Here is a 27,500-nt window from a genome sequence, read left to right as displayed (position 1 = left end):
AGTGTCAAATATACTTCTACTCATTCAGTGTCAAATATACTCATTCAGTGTCAAATATACTTCTGCTCATTCAGTGTCAAATAAACTACTACTCGTTCAGTGTCAAATATACTAAATATATGTTCGTATGGCCCTGCAGTTCATCTAGCGGAGTCAGGAAGGCCAAACTAAGGAGTATTAAGCGATCTGGTAAAAGAGAATGGTGAATGCATGAATCACTACCCTGTGACTATCAGACTCCAATACGTTCATGGGACCATTTAGAGGAGTAGAAGTTGAGTGTGAATCCTCCCCTGTGCTGCACTGTGAGCACGGCTGAGCTTGATTCAAAATCACAGGCAGGTGGGGGGGAGGAGGAGTTCGGGGGGGGGGGCCTCAGGGGGAGTGGAGGAGGGATCTTAACGATTATTCATAATTACCGTTAATTAGGAGTACAGCTCTTTTTCACTCTAGGAATTGCATGAGAACAATATTAAGACTAAACGTGGACTGTGATAAATACTGTTGATTACATGCTGAGTGTGTCGGGTACTGAGCCCACACAGGGAAATAACAATAGGTGTGTTACTCACATCACTGAACACACACACACACACACACACACACACACTCACATCACTGAACAACTATTTGGGAAAGATTTAGTGTAGCCTTCCATGAACAAGTCTGAAAATGTAAACTATAAGACACAAGGACATAATCATATTATGCAGGTCATCAAGCAAGGAAGCTACAGCTCATGAAATAAAACAGATATTTTAAACTATAAAAGGATTCAGTGAATAGATCATTGTCAGTAGCTCTCAGTTCCATACAAAACAATTTAATAAAGATCTTTCTCCTCGTCTCTAAAATAAAATATAATAGCTTATAAACAGAGTACCACTTCACAGCAGTGTAAGTGTGTGTGTGTGTGTGTGTGTGAGAGAGAGAGGGGGGGGGGGATAGAGAGAGAGAGAGAGAGAGAGAGAGAGAGAGAGAGAGAGAGAGAGAGAGAGAGAAAGAGAAGGAGAGAGAGAGAGAGTGTGGAAGCATGTAGCCAGACAAAGGGCCTTCATGCACCTTTCTGGCTCAACTGTTGTTAGCATTTATGAGTTTCTGACGGATAGGTTATTGGGGACATGAACACCCACCCACCCCCCCCCCCCCCCCCCCCTCCATACCCTTAACGTCCTCCACCTCCTCTTCTTCACTTCAAATCAGCTCTTAAAAGACAGGAACATGGTTCCAGACACTGAGTGCTCGCCCTGATTGATTAGTGCAGACTGAGGAAGCGTGTAAGTAACTTCAACAGCCTCGTGTTTGCACACACACACACACACTCACAGACACACGGGTGAGGAGGCGTGTAAGTAACTTCAACAGCCTCGTGTTTGCTCTCTGGGCGCTCTGTGTGAGGACATCACAGCAGGGCTACCAACCCAGAGTTTACACAATGGTGCACTTAGAGCACAACCATTGACATTTGCCACGAATAGTGCACACATGTAACTCACATGTAACTCACTCTCTTCGGCGTCTTGTACATTTCTATGCAGCGCTACGGTAATTCTTCTTCTTGTGCCGAACATATGGTGGCTGTTCTTCTTAAATAGAATCCTGGGGGATGCTGGCTGTTCTTCTTAAATGGAAGTGTGGGGGATGGTGGCTGTTCTTCTTAAATAGAATCGTGGGGGGAATATGGTGGCTGTTCTTCTTAAATAGAATCGTGGGGGATGGTGGCTGTTCTTCTTAAATGGAAGTGTGGGGGGAATATGGTGGCTGTTCTCCTTCAATGAAAGTGTGGGGGGAATATGGTGGCTGTTCTTCTTAAATGGAAGTGTGGGGGAATATGGTGGCTGTTCTTCTTCAATGAAAGTGTGGGGGGAATATGGTGGCTGTTCTTCTTAAATGGAAGTGTGGGGGAATATGGCCAATACTTTATTACCGCGCTCCTGGATAGATGGCTAATACTTTATTACCGCGTTCCTGGATAGATGGCTAATCCTTTATTACAGCGCTCCTGGCACCACCCAGGTCACCTGGGTCCCTGGTCGGCGTGTCACACTAAGCCGAGGCGGCCAATGCCTTCAGCCGAGGAGAATTGATGTCGGCATCTCACCGACATCAGCCCCACGGCCTGATTTTACCTCTTTGTGTTACAGTGAGGTGATGTTATTTCCAAGAGGGCGAAATTAAAAGATTAATAGCATTCCATTACTCGTGACATCAGAGGACAAAGAGTCCACACTGTAGGCGTAACACACACACACACACACACACACACACACACACACGCACGCACGCGTAGGGAGGGGCTCTATCAGACACCAGCTCCATGAATTCATCTAACCATTAAACGCTGTACGTCCGTAGTGTCCTTATAAAATATATATGGAAATGCTTGTTTCAGCAGCAAAGGAAAAGCGGTGCTATTCAGTAAGAGGTCAGAGGGTAATAGGTTTTACATCCACCATAAAGCAAGCATATTCAGCTTTCAGTACAAAGGGGATGGGGATTTTTTTTTTTTCAATTGGTCTTTTAACTGGTCTTTACAAGGTCTGAATTTAAATCTATGGTCATGAAGTACACCCAATTATGACCAATATAAGTACATCCACTCAAATGCAACCTTTACAGACTCACAGCAGGCTCTTGTGAGCAGAGCTCAGGCCCAGTCATCTCCCAGAGGCAGCTCTCAGCGCCAGCGTCACATTCCCTCACAGTCCAGCACAGTCCAGCACAGCTCAGTCCAGCACAGCACAGCACAGCACAGCACAGCACAGCACAGCACAGCACAGCACAGCACAGCACAGCACAGCACAGCACAGCACAGCACAGCACAGCACAGCACAAGCGTCACATTCCTGCATGATAAAAGATCATATGCAGCACGAGGCACAAGAGTGAGGCAGAACAGCTCACATTTGTTCTTTCACTTCCTGCAAGATCGTTATCTCCACTGAACAGCCTCCAGGCAAGGCGTGGGGGGGGGGGGGGGGGGGGGGGGGACACAACTTAAAACACCTACAGTATTCTGCTCTCAGTGTAAAACACGGAAAAGTGATTTATCATGCAGCCGAAGATATGCAAGACTGACAGCAGCGAAGGGAAAAAAATTAAAAGAGGAACTGTTTCTCTACTGTTTGGTTCTCGTTTCATAAAAGAGATTTAATCCAATTTGGGGTGTGTTTCAATTTCTGACTAGATTATAGCCTATGGAAATCAAAGATACAGTTACATACGTATATGTAAATGAAATAAAAGATATGTAAGGGATAACGTCCGACGAGCTGTACAGTTCTACAAAGATAATGGACGATGCGGGGCAAAGAACGCGCAGCTCGAAGGCCGTTATCCAGCTTATCTCCTGTTTACAACATCCAATTTTTTTTTTTTTATTATTATTATCATTTACTATTTCCTTAATCTTTAGGAAACTTAATATGCATAATAACCTGATGAATTCTTGATTTGAAGCCTAGTGCTCCCATTAGAGAAAGTAGTGAGTTAAAAAAAAAAAAAAAAAAAAACCTTTCGTTGGTTGTCAATGGTAATCATTCAAGAGCATTGATATGGAACGGCGATTTAACTTTTCTACTGGGACTACTTCCAAGGTGTCCGTCTATACGGACTTAATGTACACCTCATTAGCCAATCAGAAAACAGTATTTCGTTCCAGAGGGAGATAAAGGTACATAAATGCAAGTAGCTTTGTAATGCTCTGGAGCTGGAGCATTCACAGCAATGGATGCAGTGCCTCGACCCAACCCAAGCAGCCTATATCAAAGATGTCATCAATGTGTGTGTGTGCGTGTGTGCGTGTGTGCGTGTGTGTGTGTGTGTGTGTGTGTGCGTGTGTGCGTGTGTGTGTGTGTGTGTGAGTGTCGACCCAACCCAAGCAGGCTGTATCAAAGATGTCATCAATATAACACTCTAGGTCATCTTTAATCTTTCACTCTCAGTCTGCAGAGAACACATACACACACACACACTCACACACACACACACACACACACACACACACCCACACACACACACACACACACCCACACCCACACCCACACCCACACCCACACACACACGTACATCACAGGGACTGACGGAGCGGAGAGTGTGTTGTGCGTCATGAAGACGAGTGTTTAAATGGAGCACAGAGCCATTACACAAGTGCATATCTGATCTGTGGGGAAAAAATCTGCATTATAAAAAAGAAATCTGCACGGGAAGCCTGTTTTAAATGAGGTTCTTGGAATGGACTATTTGAATAATGAAAAGGGATGTCTTAGTGGAGGCCTCTACACATAGCCTGGAGTGGTCTCTTCACTGTCTGGATAAGCTCATTTTCAACACTTCCGTTCCTGCTCCCGCTCCCGTGGTAGACGTGACTAAAGAGCCAGCGTTAAGTACAGTCAGCGTAACGCTGTTTATCGCCCTCCACCACGGAGTATGATGTCTTCCCCAAGGCAGCGAGCGCCTCAGCCAATCCTATTCATTAAACGAGCGCTACCCAACTGCATGGGATTAGACCCAGCGTGGGGGTTTGATATGAAGAACTGCAGATGCTTATGCATGAAGCCGGAGAGAAAGGCTAAGAATGTATGAGCTGTATAGAGATGAGCGGTATAGAGATGTTTGCGGGGTTGAGGACTGTGTCATGTGCCGGCCCTAATCGCCAGGCTCGTCCACGCCGGGTCAGACACGGGCTCGCTGTGCACACTGATTATGGTGTGGAGGTGAGGAGAGTGGCATGGTAAACACTGATTATAGTGTGCACTGTTGGGTGAGGAGAGGGCAGTGGTGGGTGAGGAGAGGGCAGTGTTGGGTGAGGTGAGGAGAGGAGAGGACAGGAGAGTGGCATGGTAAACACTGATTATGGTGTGCAGTGTTGGGAGAGGAGAGGGCAGTGGTGGCATGGTAAACACTGATTATGGTGTGCAGTGTTGGGAGAGGAGAGGGCAGTGGTGGCATGGTAAACACTGATTATGGTGTGCAGTGTTGGGTGAGGAGAGGGCAGTGGTGGCATGGTAAACACTGATTATGGTGTGCACTGTTGGGTGAGGAGAGGGCAGTGGTGGGTGAGGAGAGGGCCGTGGTGGGTGAGGTGAGGGCAGTGGTGGCATGGTAAACACTGATTATGGTGTGCAGTGTTGGGAGAGGAGAGGGCAGTGGTGGCATGGTAAACACTGATTATGGTGTGCAGTGTTGGGTGAGGAGAGGGCAGTGTTGAGTAAGAAGAGGAGAGGGCAGTGGTGGCATGGTAAACACCGATTATGGTGTGCAGTGTTGGATGAGGAGAGGAGAGTGGTGGGTGAGGAGAGGGCAGTGTTGGGTGAGGTGAGGAGAGGAGAGGAGAGTGGCATGGTAAACACTGATTATGGTGTGCAGTGTTGGGTGAGGAGAGGAGAGTATTGGGTGAGGTGAGGGCAGTGGTGGCATGGTAAACACTGATTATGGTGTGCAGTGTTGGGTGAGGAGAGGGCAGTGGTGGCATGGTAAACACTGATTATGGTGTGCAGTGTTGGGAGAGGAGAGGGCAGTGGCATGGTAAACACTGATTATGGTGTGCAGTGTTGGGTGAGGAGAGGAGAGTGGCATGGTAAACACTGATTATGGTGTGCAGTGTTGGGTGAGGAGAGGAGAGTGGTGGCATGGTAAACACTGATTATGGTGTGCAGTGTTGGGTGAGGTGAGGGATCATGGTAAACACTGATTATGGTGTGCAGTGTTGGGTGAGGAGAGGTCAGTGGTGGCATGGTAAACACTGATTATGGTGTGCAGTGTTGGGTGAGGAGAGGAGAGTGGTGGCATGGTAAACACTGATTATGGTGTGCAGTGTTGGGTGAGGAGAGGAGAGTGGTGGCATGGTAAACACTGATTATGGTGTGCAGTGTTGGGTGAGGAGAGGGCAGTGGTGGCATGGTAAACACTGATTATGGTGTGCAGTGTTGGGTGAGGAGAGGAGAGTGGTGGCATGGTAAACACTGATTATGGTGTGCAGTGTTGGGTGAGGAGAGGGCAGTGGTGGCATGGTAAACACTGATTATGGTGTGCAGTGTTGGGTGAGGAGAGGAGAGTGGCATGGTAAACACTGATTATGGTGTGCAGTGTTGGGTGAGGTCAGGAGAGTGGCATGGTAAACACTGATTATGGTGTGCAGTGTTGGGTGAGGAGAGGAGAGTGGTGGCATGGTAAACACTGATTATGGTGTGCAGTGTTGGGTGAGGAGAGGTCAGTGGTGGCATGGTAAACACTGATTATGGTGTGCAGTGTTGGGTGAGGACTGGAGAGTGGTGGCATGGTAAACACTGATTATGGTGTGCAGTGTTGGGTGAGGAGAGGTCAGTGGTGGCATGGTAAACACTGATTATGGTGTGCAGTGTTGGGTGAGGAGAGGAGAGTGGTGGCATGGTAAACACTGATTATGGTGTGCAGTGTTGGGTGAGGAGAGGTCAGTGGTGGCATGGTAAACACTGATTATGGTGTGCAGTGTTGGGTGAGGTGAGGGATCATGGCAAACACTGATTATGGTGTGCAGTGTTGGGTGAGGTGAGGGCAGTGGTGGCATGGTAAACACTGATTATGGTGTGCAGTGTTGGGTGAGGTGAGGGCAGTGGTGGCATGGTAAACACTGATTATGGTGTGCAGTGTTGGGTGAGGAGAGGTCAGTGGTGGCATGGTAAACACTGATTATGGTGTGCAGTGTTGGGTGAGGAGAGGGCAGTGGTGGCATGGTAAACACTGATTATGGTGTGCAGTGTTGGGTGAGGAGAGGAGAGTGGTGGCATGGTAAACACTGATTATGGTGTGCAGTGTTGGGTGAGGAGAGGAGAGTGGTGGCATGGTAAACACTGATTATGGTGTGCAGTGTTGGGTGAGGAGAGGTCAGTGGTGGCATGGTAAACACTGATTATGGTGTGCAGTGTTGGGTGAGGTGAGGGCAGTGGCATGGTAAACACTGATTATGGTGTGCAGTCTTGGGTGAGGAGAGGAGAGTGGTGGCATGGTAAACACTGATTATGGTGTGCAGTCTTGGGTGAGGAGAGGAGAGTGGTGGCATGGTAAACACTGATTATGGTGTGCAGTGTTGGGTGAGGAGAGGTCAGTGGTGGCATGGTAAACACTGATTATGGTGTGCAGTGTTGGGAGAGGAGAGGGATCATGGTAAACACTGATTATGGTGTGCAGTGTTGGGTGAGGTGAGGGATCATGGCAAACACTGCTGGGAAAGGGGGACATGAAAAGGGCCACACAAGAACTAAAATGCATCTCAGGACATAACCCTGAACGGAGCTGGATTCATCTCAGGACATACACACACACACACACACTCTCACACACACTCTCTCTCACACACACACACACACACACACACACACACACACACACACAGGACATAACCCTGAACCAAGCTGGATTCATCTCAGAAAGAAAAAGCAGGGCAGAGAAATCAATATCCTCCAATTTCTGGCTCCAGACACGAGAAGCTGAGGTCTGATAATGGAGTAAAAAATAAAAACACCCTCTGCAGAGTCCAAAAACAGGATTTTGATATCAAAATTGGCCATGCAGTTACAACACACATTGTTTTTATCTGGTGGGAAGCTGAAACCACACCAGAGATTTAGTGTAGATGACTAACTCCCATACACACACACACACACACACACACACACACAAACACACACACACACACTGTTACGGGGCACCTGTGTGACCCGCCACTGCAGCCTGTAGGCTGCTGCTTTCGTGGACTGGGTGCAGGTGTTTTGTGTGTGTGTTGCATGTTTGATGTTCATGTCTTTGTTCAGTTAATGTCAGCAAGCATACAATGTCTTGTCTCTGAAAGGTTCAGTTTATTTGGTTTAACAATCATACATCATATTGTCATATTTCATACCGTTTGTCTACCGGTGTTTAGTGTCTCTAAGTTTGTGTTTTGATGAGGGCGCGATATGCCTGAGTTTTAAAACTCCCGGGATAACCCGATTTATGTTTAATGAGATTGTTGTATTTTGGCTGCTTTAATATGTGTCGGCTATGCCGTCATTGAGCCTAATTGCTACCATGTGTAGCCTGTGATTCCCAGCTGGTGCCTGTGCCGATGACACACCTGCTGTTTTGATTGGTTTGAGCCAATTAAGGTTTGTGTCTAGGCTACTTTAACTCCCCTTTTTCCTTTGTTCAGGAGAGTTCCAGTTTAACAAGACGTAAGTCTTTGGAGCTCTCATGGGCTAGATCCCTTGTCCTTTTACTTGCCCTTGTTTTGATTTCGAGAGTGTTCGTGTTTAATAAGGTGTAAACCTTACGAGCTCTCACTGGCCAGCTAATGTGGTCATTTTTATATATGTAGTCGAATACTATTGTGTATATCTGTATCGAGACTATGATGCCTATTGCTGTGTCTTTTTGGAAAGTTTAATTTATATTAATTTAGTATTGTCATTGTTTTTCTGCCTTTGTGCCCTATTTGAGGAAATAAAAAACCTCATCTTTTCTAACATCTTCTCCCTCCTGAGTCCTCTATGAGTATAACAGCTAGCTCTAAGCGCGAAGGTTATCCCGACCTTTTACACACACACACACACAAACACACCAGAGATTAAGTGTAGATGACTGAAACTCTGTGACCTTAGACAAGAGAGTTCATCTGGTGGGGAACAATTTAGGGCCTGGCAGCTTGCAGACGGCGAGAACTCACTCTCCGTCCAAACAGCCACGCAAAATTCTGATCTACAGGTAATCGCCGTTGTAAATCTGAAAGCCTTGTGAAGTATTACAGTGGCTATAAACCAAAGTAGCGTGTGTGTGTGCGTGTGTGTGTGTGTGTGTGTCTGTGTGTGTGCTATAAACCATATGAGCATATGAGAGAGGCGGTGGACGGGTTTAATGGCTTCAGCTACATTTAGACTCGATGGCCAGGAAAAAAGCATATTTAATTTAATGATGACTAGAAGCCTCTATGAGGAGTCCTACCTGACACCTGTGATTATTTTGACGTATGGTAATCAGGCCGTGGTTTATATGTGTGCCGCTGCCGAAGGCTTCTCCCTGCATGTGTGTGTGTGTGTGTGTGTGGTGTGTGTGTGTGTGTGTGTGTGTGTGTGTGTGTCTGCATGGGTATACATGAGGTGATGGTGTGGATGTTAACTGCCCAGAGAGGGAGCGGCGTGTCACGGCTGTCTGGTCTCCAATATGTGCTGCCACTGCTGCAGGGCATGGCACCACGAGCACTGAGAGAGCTTAGCAGTGTGTGTGTGTGTGTGTGTGTGTGTGTGTGTGTGTGTGTGTGTCTGTGTTTGTGTGTTTGTCTGTGTGTGTGTGTGTGTGTGTGTGTGCGCGACAGATCCCTGATGTCTGAGAGCACTTCAGAGACTGTTTCATTACTGTAGTCTCTGTGTGTGTGTGTGTGTGTGTGTGTGTATGTATGTGTTTCATTACTGTAGTCTCTGTGTGTGCTGATCATTGATTAAAAGGGTCTGGCCAGTTCCACTGGCACCGCTGGAAGGGAAGAGGAAGAGGACAAACAGTGCCGTGTCCTGCAGCTCAAGGTGTGTGTGTGTGTGTGTGTGTGTGTGTATGTGTCCTGCCCTCCGCAGCTCAAGGGCAGCCAAGCTTTTGATTAACTCCTTTGTTTACCTGTCCACTACAGTACGCATCATTATTGATCTTTGACCTTTGTTTACCTGTCCGCTACAGTTAGCATCATTATTGACTTACAGCTGTTTTGAACTGCTGGCTAGCTAAAAGGGCCTTCATGTCTAAAACGTTATGTGAGTATTTTTATGACACTGATGAGCATTTCATTTATTTATTTATTTGTATGCCACTGATGTTTATTTCCTTTATGTATTTATTTATTTGTATGACACTGATGTTTATTTAGTGTTCAGGTTCAAGTATATCAACATAAGGACCATTTCACAAAAACAGTCACCATGACAACGGCAATTCTAGCCCTCTTGCTCTCGGGTTAGTTTTCCAGTTTCCGGTAATTTGCTAAAAAATACAAAAGCATTTAGGGATCTATATAAACGTTCAACCTAATGTAACAGTATAAGAGTATGTACTAAAGACAAAGGCAAATGGAATCAACACAAATAGGACACTTAATAAAAGGAAGGGCCGCATATGGAAAAACAGAGAAGGACATATTTAACGAGCAGCTGTATTATGCCAGACTGAGACATGGCTTCTGTGAAGCTACACCATTTTAAACAAACATGGAAGAGAGAGAAGAATGGAGAGAGAGAGAAAGAGAGAGAAGAATGGAGAGAGAGAGAAAGAGAGAGGGAGAGGGACTGGAGAGAAGAATGGAGAGAGAGAGAAAGAGAGAGGGACTGGAGAGAAGAATGGAGAGAGAGAGAAAGAGAGAGGGAGAGGGACTGGAGTCAATTACAGCCCACATCTTGTAGCTCTTCTGCCATCATTGATTTGTTCAGGACCAAGATCTTTGCTTTCTCAAGCCCCCCTTAATTGCTCTCTCCCGACCTTCTAATTATTCCACTCGCACACAGACACACACACACACACACACACACACACACACACACACACTCCCCCTGACCCTCTAATTTCTCCACTCAGGCTGCTTCGGCTTCAGTTCACAGCCTCTTTGTTTACAGACATCGCCGTGCCGACCAGCAGGAGCACATCAGCAGCGTGAAATCAAATCAAATGAGTGGCGGTTGCTTCAAGAGCTCGGCACTTTAGCCGGGATGGAACACTCAACTGAACCCTAACCCTCACAGGGTGTGTGTGTGTGTGTGTGTGTGTGTGTGTGTGTGTGTGTGTCTGTGTGTGTGTGTGTGTTGCTTCAAGAGCTCGGCACTTTAGCCGGGATGGAACACTCAACTGAACCCTAACCCTCACAGGGTGTGTGTGTGTGTGTGTGTGTGTGTGTGTGTGTGTGTGTGTGTGTGTGTGTGTGTTTGTGTTTGTGTTGCTTCAAGAGCTCGGCACTTTAGCCGGGATGGAACACTCCACTGAAAGATCACAGGGGCATCACGAACAGCACACAGCTAAATAAACCCTGAGGGGCTAGATGGGTGGTTTTCAGCGATGGAGGAAAAAAGGGTGAATTTACCTGATGGGTTTTGAGGGTCGTATCCCAGGTTGGCAGCCACTCTGCCTGAGCTCTCTGCCGTGGCATTCCGTGTGACCTGCGCTGACCTGTGCTCGACCGGCAGGAAGTTTAAGCCAGGGAGGGTTCTCCAGCCCCGAGCCACCACAAAGGACTCGGACACAGGAGTCCTATACTCGACCCCCCTGGTCTTGTCCCTGGCTCCTGGTGGTGGGCTGGTAAGATGAGGTGATCCACTGGCTCCTGGTGGTGGGCTGGTAAGATGAGGTGACCCACTGGCTCCTGGTGGTGGGCTGGTAAGATGAGGTGATCCGCTGGTTGCATGGAGTCCTAAGCGAGTGGGTGGAGTGGTTGAGACCAGCGCCTGAGGCTCATCCTGCTCGACTGGCAGCAGTGTGATGGCAGACTCTGTGATGAAGTCTGTGGCCGGTGTCAGGGTTGGTGTCAGGGTAGTGGAGCTAGACACAGCGGAGGAGGCCAGAGTGGAGCTGGCCACAGTGGTGTGTTGCACAGCGGAGTAGGCCACAGTGGTGTGTTGCAACACTGAGCCCTTGGCGAAGCTCTGCTTCCTCCTGACTAAAGGGCTGCCATCTTTGCTTGGTGAGGAGGCAGGAGGCAGTTTCTCCGTGGGCCTGCGGACGAACAGGATCTCCCCCCTCGCCTCCTCGGGGTTCCTCTCAGGCTCCTCAGACGTCTGCTGCGGCTCAGCTTCAGGGGATCCTCCACCACCACTAGGTGGCGCTGTAGGCAGACGCACTAACTGCCACTGGACTGTGGTCTGCAGAATCACTGGCTGGTTCTTGGCGGGGTTGACGTCAGAGACGGTGGTCTCTCTCACCTGGTCACTAATCGCCTCCAGTGGGTCTCCACCTGTGCTGCCCTCGGTGTCTGTGCCCTCCTCCTCTGAGGCCGTCCTCCCTGACACAGGTGGAGGAGAAGAGGCCGTCCTCGCTGACACTGGAGGAGGAGGCGGGCCCTGGGGAGACGGGTCGGCCTCCTCTCTCCCCTCCCCGGAGTAGTTCTCATAGGAGCTGTCTGTGGAGGGAGGCATGGTGAGGAGGTGTGTGTGTGTGTGTGTGTGTGTGTCTTTGGAGGGAGGCATGGCCACGACCTCCAGTGCGCCCGCCTTAGCCTCCATGGGCTCCACAGGGGTACCTCTACCCTGATAGACATGGTGTGTGTGTGTGTGTGTGTGTGTATGCTCTCCGCTGCTGCCGATGCTGCTGCTGCTGCCACCTGGGGCGCCAAGTTTGGTTCCTTTTACGGATTTCAAGGTCCATCGTTGTTTGCTGCCAAGCACTGGGGACGATCCAAACGTGCTCCTCCAGCCTGGCGATGCATTACTAGCTGAGGTGGGATCTGCCACGTCAGTGGGTCTCTGTGCAAGGAGGCCTACAATCAGAAGACAAACAAGGATTAAATCAAGGACTGGACAGCTTGATTTAAATGTGTTCTTTATGAGCTATGAAAGCTCACTACCCCCACCTAGCAATAATGACCTGTAATAGATACATTTAAATATAGCATAGTGATTATGCATCTAAATATAGCATAGTGATTATGCATCTTAATATAGCATAGTGATTATGCATCCAAATATAGCATAGTGATTATGCATCTAAATATAGCATAGTGATTATGCATCTAAATATACCATAGTGATTATGCATCTAAATATAGCATAGTGATTATGCATCTAAATATAGCATAGTGATTATGCATCTAAATATAGCATAGTGATTATGCATCTTAATATAGCATAGTGATTATGCATCTTAATATAGCATAGTGATTATGCATCTTACTGTAATATAGCATAGTGATTATGCATCTTACTGTAATATAGCATAGTGATTATACATCTTAATATAGTGCTATCTGTGACAGAGGCCCTGAAAACAGCTAGAGCAGCAGCTCAATCCTCAGCTCTCGTCCTGCTTGACCTATCAGCTGCATTTGATACAGTCAACCACCGCATCCTTCTCTCCATACTGTCAAGTATGGGCATCTCAGGCAAGGCGCACTCCTGGTTTGAATTGTACCTCACTGGGCGCTCATTCAAGGTGTCATGGCAAGGTCATCTATCTGTACCCAACCACCTCACCACTGGGGTGCCCCAGGGGTCGGTATTGGGACCACTTCTCTTTGCCATCTACACCACCTCACTGGGCCCTATCATCCGCTCGCATGGTTTTTCCTACCACTGTTATGCCGATGATACTCAGCTGGTTCTGTCCTTCCCTCCTGAGGACAACACTGTTTCGGCACGGATCTCGGACTGTCTTGCTGATATATCCACATGGATGAAAAAACACCACCTTCAGCTGAACCTGGCCAAAACAAAACTGATGGTCTACCCAGCCAAACAGGTCATCCACCACAACATCAACATCAACACTGACTCTTTGGGCCCTATCTTGCACCCAGCGCACAGCGGGATTTTCCCTCCAGAGGCGCGCGTCGAAATGAAATTGCGCCGACATGGGCGGGGCGGAAAAGAGAAGGCATTTTTCAGACGCAAGTGGTATTTTGCAGTTTCAAAACGACATTGCGCCGTTGACCAGAAAAAAGCTAGTCTAATGTCAGAGGCGCATTGTGTAGAGTCTGTGGCGGGTATTCAGACGCTATTTTAAGGACGCGTGCTTGGCTGCACAGTAGGCTACACTTTACTTTCTCTCGTCTACACGAGAGATTAACACCAATTTTTTGGCAAGCCATCTATAATTACAAGGAAAATAAAGTATTTACCACATGAGGAAATCATTGTGATATCAATATCCAAGATATTTAAAAAATAGTCATACATCTAGCGTACACATTGACCCAAATGATTCAGGTTAATTGTAATGGCGGTTCTGCCACCTCCTGGCAGATGAGCTGGGGACAGAAGCACACTGTCCCTATCACAGTCTGCGGTGAGATAAGGAGGAAAGGGAGGGAGAGGGAGAGATCGGAAGAGAGGAGACCCTGATCAGTGGCTGCGCGCACACACACACACACTCACACTCACTCGCTCTCTCTCTGGCAGATGAGCTGGGGACAGACACACACTGTCCCTATCACAGTCTGCAATAAGTTCGGCTATACATGCAGTTATGTGAGGTCTAGTCCGACATGCTGGGGAATTCATAAAATTTCCCGTAACACCCGACAGCCAAGAGAGGGCTAAGCAGGCGTTCTGGGAGAAGTATGGGTTCCCTGGCGTCCTTGGCGCTATAGAGTGCACCCATATTCACATACGTTTACCATGAATACATTACCATGAATCATGGATGTGTCAATGACGTAAATGAGGATACATTAGAGGACTTTAGAAGACGTGAGGATGAACTGTATGTGTCGATGGGTGCAATATTATTACCATGCATACATAACCTAGTGATTCAGTGAGGGTGAGCTCAAAACATGAGGAAAGTTTGTTTTTTTGACTTTTATTTCAAATATGTTGCCACCAAAAAATGAATGCAAGTAACTGAAAAAATACAAACGAGAAATGAAAAGTAGAAACATTTCTCCAAACAAGCATGGGAAAATATTGCCGTGATTGTTTCTGGTAACACACGTTCTGGTGGCCTCACGGTCTTCCTCCAGGTAATTCCGCCATTATAATAACAAGCCGCTATGGAATATGCGCTCCTCGCTCTTAAAGGGAATGTGAGATGACGCTCTGATTGGTTTATTGCATATTACGCCCAAACCACACCTATGGCTGAGTAACCTCCTTTGGACCAACCCATTTGACATTTGCGCTGGGCGCAAGTGTGCTTTTTCCGCTGTTATAATAGCAAATGCGCCATAGTGCCGCCCACACAGCTACTTGCGCTTGGCGCTGTCCTACTTGCGTTTCTGATCGTTAAAATAGGGCCCTTTATCTCTTGCTCCATCCAAAACAGCAAGAAACCTCGGGGTCATTATTGATGACCAACTAACCTTCACAGCCCACATCGCCTCTGTCGCCAGGTCATGCCGCTTTGCGCTATACAACATCCGCAAAATCAGGCCGTACCTAACCCAGTATGCCACCCAGCTGCTGGTGCAAACCTTGGTGAGTTCCCGCCTCGACTACTGCAACACCCTCCTAACGGGCCTGCCGGCATGTGTGGTAAAACCACTACAGATGATCCAGAACGCGGTGGCACGTCTGGTGTTCAACCAACCAAAGAGGGCACATGTCACCCCGCTACTCACTGAGCTCCACTGGCTGCCGGTAGCTGCTCGCATCAAGTTCAAGTCACTTATGCTTGCCTACAAAGTGCTGCTTACTGGGTCTGCTCCCACGTACCTAAATGCTCTTGTAAGGGCAAATGTTACACCCAGGACGCTGCGCTCATCCAGTGAGCGTCGTCTGGCACTGCCCCCAGTGCAAGCACGGCAATCCAGGCTATTCTCAGTTGTAGGTCAACGTTGGTGGAACGACCTGCCTAGCACTACCAGAGCAGGGGCGTCCCTCTCTACCTTCAAGAAGCTCTTGAAAACCCAACTCTTCAGAGAGCACCTCCCTTCCTAACTGGCACCTTGGCCTAACTTGCACTTAAGCAGTTACAGGCCCGCACTTCTTTTTCTTTCTATGTCGTTTTCATTTTTTTTTTTTTTTTAAATAAGCAGTATCTTTTGTTACACCAGGTTTTATTGCTCTTAGCTTGATTGTTCTCTCCCTTGTATGTCGCTTTGGACAAAAGCGTCTGCTAAATGGCTAAATGTAAATGTAAATGTAAATATAGCATAGTGATTATGCATCTTAATATAGCATAGTGATTATGCATCTATTAATGCCCAAACTGTTGCCATTACCAACCAGTAATCTATTAATCTGTTGAATAAAATAAATTTGCATAGCAAACCGCTTATATTCTCAAAAATGAATTGCTGCCTTTTTAGCTTCACCTGTCTGTGCTCGTAGTATTCTGAGCGAAATGTTTGTCTGTTTGTCTTTTTTCTGTTTGTCTGTTTGTCTGTTTGTCTTGTTTCTGTTTGTCTGTTTGTCTGATTTCAGTCCCGGCGCTGAAGCTGGTGTGTTGGTCTAGCATGTGTATGCTAACACGCTATGCTCTCTCTGCACTCACAGACTGAGTGGATGTGTGGATGAATCTAATATTAAATAAAATGTAATTAAACTACTTGTTTAATCAGCTGATGTAACATCTCCACGGGCCGAGAGAGGCTGGGTTGAAATCTACATGGGAGCCTGAATTTGAATAATAGCGCAATTAATAACATGAATAACTAATTAAGCACTCCAGCCCCATATACAGACAGTAATGGCATGTATTCATGTATTCATGTTTGAGATCAATAATTAAACGTCCAAATGAATGGGCGATGACGGGCCGCTATGAACAATAAGTGCCTCAGAAGAGGAACCATTCACGAACTCATCCCTCACGTCACTCAGGGCCAAATACGGTCAGGATAAGAAAAAAAACATGGGGAGACTGAGAAGGAGGATTTTAAATAAATGTTCATGACAAGATGACATAAAATAAGAATAAATGAGCCTTTTGCAGTTCTGCAGTAGCAGCACTGATTCTAAGGGATGACCTCTTCTAAAGCAGACACACACACACACACGCGTTCATGGGATCAAATGTATATCACGCTGTAAAGGGTGCCTCGGGCTACTACACAGTTTCTGAAATACACAGATAGTTCCGTTGTCAAAGGATGTTTTTACATTTGAAATGAGTCCCTAAATATTGGTTTTTTACTTTTGTTATAACAGTCTACATAGGTTTTTGTCCAATTAAACTGTATTTGTTAGGATGAATCAAACAGTATTTTTTGACAGCTGAAAAAAAAAACATCTCTCAGACAAACCTCCATTAAATCTTCCTGATGCAGACTTTATATTTTCTCAAAGCACTTCTCCCTCAAGATCTATTGTAATTATGGACGGCATCCAACAACAGAAGAGTTAATTTGAGAGCGAGACTGAGAGTGTTGGACCACTGGTGATACCCAGACACACACACACACACACACACACACACACACACACACACCACTGGTGGTACCCTGGCAGTGAAGCATTAATTAGGAATCAGTGTAAATAATACATGATGTCTGAAGTCTCGGTTTCCCCCCAACATGAAACATTAATGCTGAAGACTGAAGATGGTTTCTGCGGGGGACTTTAGAATAGATGAAGTGGAGCCAGATGACCCACGGAGAGAAACATAGAGACAATTTCCATTCCTCACAGCTCATCAGCACACACACACACACACACACACACACACACACACACACACACACACACAGACACACACACACACACACACACACACACACACACACACACACACACACACACACACACACACACACACACACACACACACACACACACAGCCTCATCTGTTGGACATTTCATGTGTCCCTCAATGCACATGGGACCAGCACACCTCAAATCTCCTCTAGCGTTGCCCTGAAATCACAGCAATTGATTCTCCTTCGTGGCCCCAGAGGGAAATTGGACTCTCCTGCTATGGTGACCCCGCAAAGTTGAAATGTCTTCACATCCTTTTAACTGAGAATGAGATGGGGCCGAGACACACACACACACACACACACACACACACCGAGAGAGATGAGGCCGAGAGGCAGACACATACACACACACACACACACACACCGCGAGAGAGATGAGGCCGAGACGCAGACCACCATCTCCCTGAGTGACCAGCTATCACCAACCCAAAGTGGTCACAGCGGGGCTCGGAATGAGATTCACCCAATGGGATTCACTCCTCTGATGAGGCAATCCAGTCACTCTCTCCCTCTCTCTCTCCCTCTCTCTCTCCCTCCCCCCCTCTCTCTCTCTCCCTCCCCCCTCTCTCTTCCTCCCTCCCTCTCTCTCTCCCCCCTCTCCTCTTCTCTCTTTTCCTCCCTCTCTCTCTCTCTCCCCCCTCTCTTCTCTTCTCTCTCTTCCTCTCTCTCTCTCCCCCCTCTCTCCTCTTCTCTCTCTTCCTCTCTCTCTCTTCTCCCTTCACAGCGCTGCTCCCTAAGCAGCTTCCTCATCTCTTTCACCCTCTGGTAAAGACTATACATGCATCTCAAATGAAGTAGTGGCCATTTAAACTAACTCAAAATGATTTACTCAATGAGACCAGTCATAATTATTCAATTTTAAATCCTTGTGAGGAACCATCCGCAATCAGGAGGAGCTTGTGTAAGCTGGGCCTTTGTGTGGGAAACAGTACCAACTACCACTGAGCTGAAGACCCACAAGTAATGCAAACCCATGCATGCATAACAAGACATACTTATAGAAATGATATACTAGACGATATTCACGGAAGAAATGTAAAGTTAGGTAATGCATTTGAAGAGAACACACAGAGGAAAGGGGCGCGATTAAGACAGAGAAAAGGGGCGTGATCAACACAGAAAGGGGCGTGGTTAAGGCAGAGGAAAGGGGTGTGATAAAGACAAACCTGATGATGTGGTCAGGGCAGCGGTGGGGTTTTTCTGTCCTCTGATTGGATGTTCAGAGCCCTTCTGTGTTGCTGTGACTGTATGCTGGACCTCTGGGATCAGCTCTCTCTCCAGCTCAGACAGTCCATCATCTGTGCTGGCCAGGTCAAGCGCTATGGAGGTCTTGTGAGAAGGCTCCACAATAGTGTTGGCATGGATGGGGTCAGGGTTAGGTGGGCCTTTACGCACCCCCACTTTCTGCTCCTCCAGTTTGGGCTCAGCCCCTGGGCTGTCCTGGGTGGGGTTGGGGCTAGGGTTAGAGCTGGAGGAGGTGGGTTGAGCACGGACCTCAGTGGACCCGCTCCAGAACCTCCATGGCCTCATCATGGTGTTCACGAGGTTGGAGAGCACACCCTCGCTCTCGCTGGGGTGGGACTGAGGAGTCGGTGAGGCCACGGTCAAAAGGTCGACGCTGAATGGCGACTCCACTTCCTCCGCCTCGTCTTCCGTCTCCTCTTCTTTGGCCGAGCCGCCCTGGTTCTCTGCTCTCTCCTGGTCGCTCAGGCCGAGAAGCGACATGATCTTCGGGGCCTTCGCCTCCTGAGGTTCCCTCACAGGTTCCCCCTGCTCCTCGCCCCAGCGAACTGAAGCCTCCTCTGGCTTTAGGTGAATCACGACGTGCTCCTCAGACATCTCTGCGGACTCGTTACTGACGATGGAGTTGATCCCGTCCGTCTCCAGGTCCACCAGGCCAGTCCATGAGGAGGGCTGAGGGTAGGAGGGCTGGGAAAGATCATCATTCTTCCGGGGATCCGTCTGACCCTCTGAGGAGTCTCCTCCCCTCTGGAGAAATCCTACAGCTTCAACGGCCGTTTCCTCCTTCTGTGTTTCTGGAATATTCAGCATGAGGGAAGTTCATTACTCATGGCGCTTACAGCGAAACATACTTTATGCTTTATCAGGGATTCAAATAAGTTGGATAAAATATGAGGTGCATATTGGGGAATTCATCATGTTTTAATGCAGTGGCTTTGGCTTGCTCAAAAACAGCTCATAAATAACTTATTTCCGGGTGTTAGTGAGTGAATCTCTGTAATAAGTGTACAAATGCATGAATCCATCCATTATACAAACATGGCTGCTAGTCAGACGACACCGAACAGGAAAATGGAAATGGTCGTCTGACTGAAGAATTCAAAGGACATTTCTCCTCAGTCATAGCCTGAGGTCAAAGGTTACGCTTGAGAGCTTAGCCATTCCATCCCAGGAGCAAGCTGTCACAGATAAGCCTGTGTTGATCCAAGCATACCCATACCAAACCTAATTAGAATAATGAGTCACGATCAGATGGGTTGCCATGGTACCTCGGTAGCAGTAGGCATCAAACAGGGCGGTGGTGTCGGGGAAGCCGGTGCGGTTGGAGTTGTGGTAGACGGTGCGCACGCCTGGCTCGCCGCCGCCACAGTTCCGGCGCGGCTGGTTGATGGGGTAACGGACGCTGCCGTCTGCCAGCCAGCCAGGGTCGCAGCGGTCCAGCCCCGCCTGCCAGGCCAGGTAGAGCTGCCCCACCGTAGCCAGCTGGCCTCCTAGCGTGTGGCAGTGCGTGGAGGCCGTGGCCAGGCTCAGCTTCTCAGGGGCGGAGGAGTGGAACACCTCGCCTGCAAATGAGGGGGATAACCACAGAGAGCAGGAAGAGCAAGGTTAACAGGGCACACACACACACCACACACACACACACACACACACACACACACACACACACGAAGAGCAAGGTTAACAGGGCACACACACACACACACACACACACAAGAAGAGCCAGGTTAACAGGGCACACACACACACACACACACACACACACAAGAAGAGCCAGGTTAACAGGGCACACACACACACACACACACACACACACACAAGAAGAGCAAGGTTTACAGGGCACACACACACACACACACACACACACACACACAGACACACACATAAGAAAAGCAAGGTTAACAGGGCACACACACACACACACACACAAGAAGAGCCAGGTTAACAGGGCACACACACACACACACACACACACAAGAAGAGACAGGTTAACAGGCCACACACACACACACACACACACACACACACACACACACACACACACACACAAGAAGAGACAGGTTAACAGGGCACACACACACACACACACACACACACACACACAAGAAGAGCCAGGTTAACAGGCCACACACACACACACACACACACACACACACACACACACACAAGAAGAGCCAGGTTAACAGGGCACACAGCCTAATGAGCAGGATGACAGAAGCAGAGCACGGCACAGGTGATGAACGACGGCACGTGGAGAGCAGACCCAGAGGTCTCTGCCTTCACAAACTAGCGGCAGGTTTGTGTATGAATCACTTTTGGGAGAGAGAGCTTGCTCATTTAGAAGAGTACTTTGTGGATCCGGCTTTGTGTCTTTCCTCTCTAATGAGGTTCAGGTGACCCACATGTAAGGCAGACTGGTACAGTCACCTGTGAATGAGTCTTTATCAGGCTTACACTAGCACTGGTACAATCACCTGTGAATGAGTCTTTATCAGGCTTACACTAGCACTGGTACCATCACCTGTGAATGAGTCTTTATCAGGCTTACACTGGCACTGGTACAATCACCTGTGAATGAGTCTTTATCAGGCTTACACTGGCACTGGTACAATCACCTGTGAATGAGTCTTTATCAGGCTTACACTAGCACTGGTACAGTCACCTGTGAATGAGTCTTTATCATGCTTACACTAGCACTGGTACAGTCACCTGTGAATGAGTCTTTATCAGGCTTACACTAGCACTGGTACCATCACCTGTGAATGAGTCTTTATCATGCTTACACTAGCACTGGTACAGTCACCTGTGAATGAGTCTTTATCAGGCTCACACTAGCACTGGTACAGTCACCTGTGAATGAGTCTTTATCAAGCTTACACTAGCACTGGTACCATCACCTGTGAATGAGTCTTTATCAGGCTTACACTAGCCATGGAGCCCAGCACTAGGCTTCAAAGGTGACCTACTTTATGTTAACTTGGGTGTAATGATCTGAACAGAGTTCTTGGTGGTCTGGGTCACGGTACTACTTTAAGCCAAAGCTCTGCTGTCGTATCCGTGCCATCCCGCAGCTCTGGAGGTCCATGCATGACTAAACCCTAATTGATGCCCTCCTGCGGTACCTTGCAGTTTCTTGGCGAAGCAGTAGACATCAAAAAGCTCATCGGGGACCCTGCTGCCATAATTTCTAACGCCAGGTAAGTCCTCCCTGTCGCCATAGCAACCTGGCCGTGGAGATTGGATTGGGTACCTGCAAAGAGAAGCCAAAGAAATCAGAAACTCCTCCAACAACCTCCCACCCTGGCTGGAAGGAGAAACAGATCCATACCCAGCTCCAACCGTGCAATTACTCTAAAGCACATTGATTCAGATGGCATTGAGGCGCTGAGTTAAAGACTGATTAAGAGATTATAAACACACACTCCAGGGTTTGAGGGGAAAGCGTAAGGAATCTCACACACTCCACAGAACCCCTCGTTTAGATTGCACCTTCTTTCATCAAGCCAGCAGGGAAGAAAGATAAAAGGAGAAACTCCATACTGTTGGCATCACTCAATCTCTGATGTCTCTATGTTTGCTGCATTCATTGCGAGTGCTCGCGTCTCCTATTTATATGCAGCATTAATTGCGAGTGCTTGAATTGACATGCAGCCAAGCTGCTCTGGAGATGGCCCAATTAAAGGAGTCTCAGGTGTGGGGGCGTATGAAAACGACCCCCCAAGCACAATTAGCAGCTGAACGTTCACATGTAACAGCTGTATGTGAGCATGAGTTTGACAGGACACTGGCCACTAATGAAGGGAATGCTAGCAGGCTAGCAGGCCACTGGCTCTAATGAAGGGAAGGCTAGCAGGCTAGCAGGCCACTGGCCACTAATGAAGGGAAGGCTAGCAGGCCACTGGCCACTAATGAAGGGAAGGCTAGCAGGCCACTGGCCACTAATGAAGGGAAGGCTAGCAGGCTAGCAGGCCACTGGCTCTAATGAAGGGAAGGCTAGCAGGCTAGCAGGCCGCTGGTCACTAATGAAGGGAAGGCTAGCAGGCCACTGGTCACTAATGAAGGGAAGGCTAGCAGGCCACTGGCCCCTAATGAAGGGAAGGCTAGCAGGCTAGCAGGCCACTGGTCACTAATGAAGGGAAGGCTAGCAGGCTAGCAGGCCACTGGCCACTAATGAAGGGAAGGCTGGCAGGCCACTGGCTCTAATGAAGGGAAGGCTAGCAGGCCACTGGCCTCTAATGAAGGGAAGGCTAGCAGGCCACTGGCCACTAATGAAGGGAAGGCTAGCAGGCAAGCAGGCCACTGGCCACTAATGAAGGGAAGGCTAGCAGGCCACTGGCCACTAATGAAAGGAAGGCTAGCAGTCCACTGGCCACTAATGAAGGGAAGGCTAGCAGGCTAGCAGGCCACTGGCCACTAATGAAGGGAAGGCTAGCAGGCTAGCAGGCCACTGGTCACTAATGAAGGGAAGGCTAGCAGGCCACTGGCCACTAATGAAGGGAAGGCTAGCAGGCTAGCAGGCTACTAATAAAGGGAAGGCTAGCAGGCAACTAATGAAGGGAAGGCTAGCAGGCTAGCAGGCCACTAATGAAGGGAAGGCTAGCAGGCCACTGGCCACTAATGAAGGGAAGGCTAGCAGGCTAGCAGGCCACTAATGAAGGGAAGGCTAGCAGGCCACTGGCCACTAATGAAGGGAAGGCTAGCAGGCCACTAATGAAGGGAAGGCTAGCAGGCCACTAATGAAGGGAAGGCTAGCAGGCTAGCAGGCCACTAATGAAGGGAAGGCTAGCAGGCCACTGGCCACTAATGAAGGGAAGGCTAGCAGGCTAGCAGGCCACTAATGAAGGGAAGGCTAACAGGCCTTGCAATAATGCCATCCAGTCACAGTGAGGGTACATTATTGCCACAGTAAGGGTACATTATTTCCACAGTGAGGGTACATTATTTCTTCTGGAAGTTAATTTGCTGCACTGACACTGGCACGAAGACCTGCCCTTACCTCACGGTCTGGTCCGACAGCCAGCCTGCGTCACAGTTGTCGTACCCGTCCTCAAAGGTGGCCTGCAGCTGTGCCGGCGTGGCTATCACCGCGGAGTTCTCCAGACACACACGCTGGGCGTCGGCGAAGGAGAGAGCGTAGCGGTCGTGTGGAGCCCGGTAATGGAACACCACCCCTGAGGAGAAGAGAGGCAAGCTGAGCTGAGAGAGCTGAGAGACGACTTCAAAAGAACCTGCCGAGCAACAGTTATATCGCATGTGTTAAGATGGTAGCAGCTGCATTGTCGCGAGGACGCAGTATGCTGTTCAGCCTAATATGAACCTGACCATAACACACACACACACACACACACACACACACGCGCACACACACACAGCACAGTCTACAGTATGTTACTCAGGCAGTGCAGAAGACTACTGAGAAAACAGGCGCAAAGATTGTGTTACATTTTATGTGTTAATGTGATAACAAGGGGGCTTGAGGTGCATTTGATGTGTTATTGTGATAAAAAGGTTGTTTGTGTTTTACCAAGCACCAAGGATGCATTATATCCTGTATGTAATACATGGGGGACCTGCAGGTAACTCAACGGCAACAACACCATATGTTTCCTTCTCATTTCCATTCTGCAAAGTCAATTCTAACATAATTGAATGGCGTCGTTTGAGGGCAGGCATGTGTCTCGTTTCTGTGCTGTAGTGCCGCCCCTGACCTGTGACTGGACAGGATTCCACTCCGCTGTGCAGAGAAATGGGAATGGGATTGCTTTTGAAGTGTCCATCTAGTATTCCCCAGCTGCCGAGCCACGGCATCCCCATCCCCGCCTCCACACACACACACACACACACACACACACATACACACCCACAACAACTGCCATCTCTCACAGCCATTCACACATCCACACACACACACTCACACACACACACACACACACACACACACACACACACACACACAAACACACACACACATAACTGCCATCTCTCACAGCCATTCACACATCCAATCCCAGAAGGGAGCAGCACATGAAAGGGAGAGAGGCCGGGGAGGGTGGATGGAGGGTGGATGGAGGGTGGATGGAGGGTGGATGGAGGGTGGAGGATGGAGGGGAGGGTGGATGGAGGGGATGCAGGAATACAACTTTCAAATGGCTCCTTTATCTTCTGAAGCTTTCTGTGGAGGAATGGAGGGAGGGCTGCTCTCAGGCCTGGGGCCAATTCAAGCAATCATGCTGCTGGCCAGGCATCCCCATCAGAACCCACAGAACACCTGCCAGGCATCCCCATCACACACACACACACACACACACACACACACACACACACACACACACACACACACACACACACACACACACACCCACACAAACACACACACACACACACACACACACATCCCCATCGCTCCGTGGTCCGAACCCACCGTGGTGCATCCTCTCCCAGTCTCCACACTTCAAAGGCACTGGGAGGGGGTTTTGTTTGTTTTTTTCCTTTCATTTTACTCTTCTGCTCCTCCTCGTGCTGTTATTTTCTTTTATTCTTTTATTTTCCTTCTTTCCATCTTCTTTGACACACTTTGGCAGGAACTTTTCTACCCATGAAATACATTTGTGCAAATAAGGAATGAATGAAACCAACCACAGGAATAAGTTCCGCCCCGCAGAAACACAACCATCTCCCTGAAAGACTGACGTACCTCATTTAGACCACCATAGCTTCACCTCATTTAGACCACCATAGCTTTACCTCATTTAGACCACCACAGCACCGTACCTCATTTAGACCACCATAGCACCGTACCTCATTTAGACCACCATAGCACCGTATCTCATTTAGACCACCATAGCTTTACCTCATTTAGACCACCATAGCTTTACCTCATTTAGACCACCATAGCTTTATGACCGTACCTCATTTAGACCACCATAGCACCGTACCTCATTTAGACCACCATAGCTTTACCTCATTTAGACCACCATAGCATCGTACCTCATTTAGACCACCATAGCACCGTACCTCATTTAGACCACCATAGCTTTACCTCATTTAGACCACCATAGCACCGTACCTCATTTTGACCACCATAGCACCGTACCTCATTTAGACCACCATAGCACCGTACCTCATTTAGACCACCATAGCACCGTACCTCATTTAGACCACCATAGCTTTACCTCATTTAGACCACCATAGCTTTACCTCATTTAGACCACCATAGCACCGTACCTCATTTAGACCACCATAGCTTTACCTCATTTACACCACCATAGCACCGTACCTCATTTAGACCACCATAGCACCGTACCTCATTTAGACCACCATAGCTTTACCTCATTAAGACCACCATAGCTTTACCTCATTTAGACCACCATATCACCGTACCTCATTTAGACCACCATAGCACCGTACCTCATTTAGACCACCATAGCACCGTACCTCATTTAGACCACCATAGCACCGTACCTCATTTAGACCACCATAGCTTTACCTCATTTAGACCACCATATCACCGTACCTCATTTAGACCACCATAGCACCGTACCTCATTTAGACCACCATAGCAGCGTACCTCATTTAGACCACCATAGCACCGTACCTCATTTAGACCACCATAGCTTTACCTCATTTAGACCACCATAGCTTTACCTCATTTAGACCACCATAGCTTTATGACCGTACCTCATTTAGACCACCATAGCACCGTACCTCATTTAGACCACCATAGCTTTACCTCATTTAGACCACCATAGCATCGTACCTCATTTAGACCACCATAGCACCGTACCTCATTTAGACCACCATAGCTTTACCTCATTTAGACCACCATAGCACCGTACCTCATTTTGACCACCATAGCACCGTACCTCATTTAGACCACCATAGCACCGTACCTCATTTAGACCACCATAGCACCGTACCTCATTTAGACCACCATAGCTTTACCTCATTTAGACCACCATAGCTTTACCTCATTTAGACCACCATAGCACCGTACCTCATTTAGACCACCATAGCTTTACCTCATTTACACCACCATAGCACCGTACCTCATTTAGACCACCATAGCACCGTACCTCATTTAGACCACCATAGCTTTACCTCATTAAGACCACCATAGCTTTACCTCATTTAGACCACCATATCACCGTACCTCATTTAGACCACCATAGCACCGTACCTCATTTAGACCACCATAGCACCGTACCTCATTTAGACCACCATAGCACCGTACCTCATTTAGACCACCATAGCTTTACCTCATTTAGACCACCATATCACCGTACCTCATTTAGACCACCATAGCACCGTACCTCATTTAGACCACCATAGCAGCGTACCTCATTTAGACCACCATAGCTTTATGAAGCAGTGATGTGTTACACCAGGCAGAGACCTAACTGATAGAATGTGGACTGTGCTGTCTGGGAGTGTGCTAGCAAATGCAGATTAATGCTGAGTTGGAAGAAAAGTGTGCGGGGCAAACGATGGGGAGGACAAAGCGTCTTTATATGTGTGTGTGAACAGCTAGACACAAATGAGACTTTACACTCTCATCCTTTCTGAGCTGCAGCTAGTTTTGCATCCACACTTAACCAGCTGAAATATTTCATGCTGCTCGCCGACAACAGGAATCAATACTCAAACTCTAATTGGTGAAACTCAGAGGATTAGCCCGTTAATATGAGCCAGATGGGAAATACAGACTGAATACAGTCAAGGTCAGGCAACATATAGCTATATTAAATATACGGTATATAAATGAACATGATTATGATACTGTGTAGTAAATATCAATACCTGTTCATTAGAGTGTTTGGCACTTAGAAGATTATTATTGAGAGTGCTGCTGTCTGCAATGTACCATGACTTGCAATTAAGGCTTAGCCCATAAGATCAGTTCTAGACCATGGGCTGAGTAATGGGCTTTTTGTAC

The 27,500-nt window shown here is 48.0% G+C and overlaps 1 protein-coding gene across 1 annotated transcript in view; it reads right to left on the bottom strand.

Annotated features, from left to right (window-relative positions):
* The window catches only part of ncanb (neurocan b), a gene marked incomplete at its 5' end in the record, with an annotated part of 103,224 nt that overhangs the window by 59,384 nt on the left and 16,340 nt on the right, over window positions 1-27,500 (bottom strand). Inside the window, 5 exons of the mRNA XM_080835340.1 lie at window positions 11,066-12,454; window positions 18,496-19,365; window positions 19,840-20,133; window positions 21,691-21,818; window positions 23,565-23,739. Of these exons, the coding sequence (XP_080691466.1) occupies window positions 11,066-12,454; window positions 18,496-19,365; window positions 19,840-20,133; window positions 21,691-21,818; window positions 23,565-23,739 (2,856 nt within the window). The remainder of the gene's footprint in view (window positions 1-11,065; window positions 12,455-18,495; window positions 19,366-19,839; window positions 20,134-21,690; window positions 21,819-23,564; window positions 23,740-27,500) is intronic.

Source organism: Sprattus sprattus (assembly GCF_963457725.1).
Source record: "Sprattus sprattus genome assembly, chromosome: 3".
Taxonomy (NCBI): Eukaryota; Metazoa; Chordata; class Actinopteri; order Clupeiformes; family Clupeidae; genus Sprattus; species Sprattus sprattus.
Note: the sequence above shows the minus strand (reverse complement) of the source record. Positions and strands in the feature narration are given on the sequence as shown.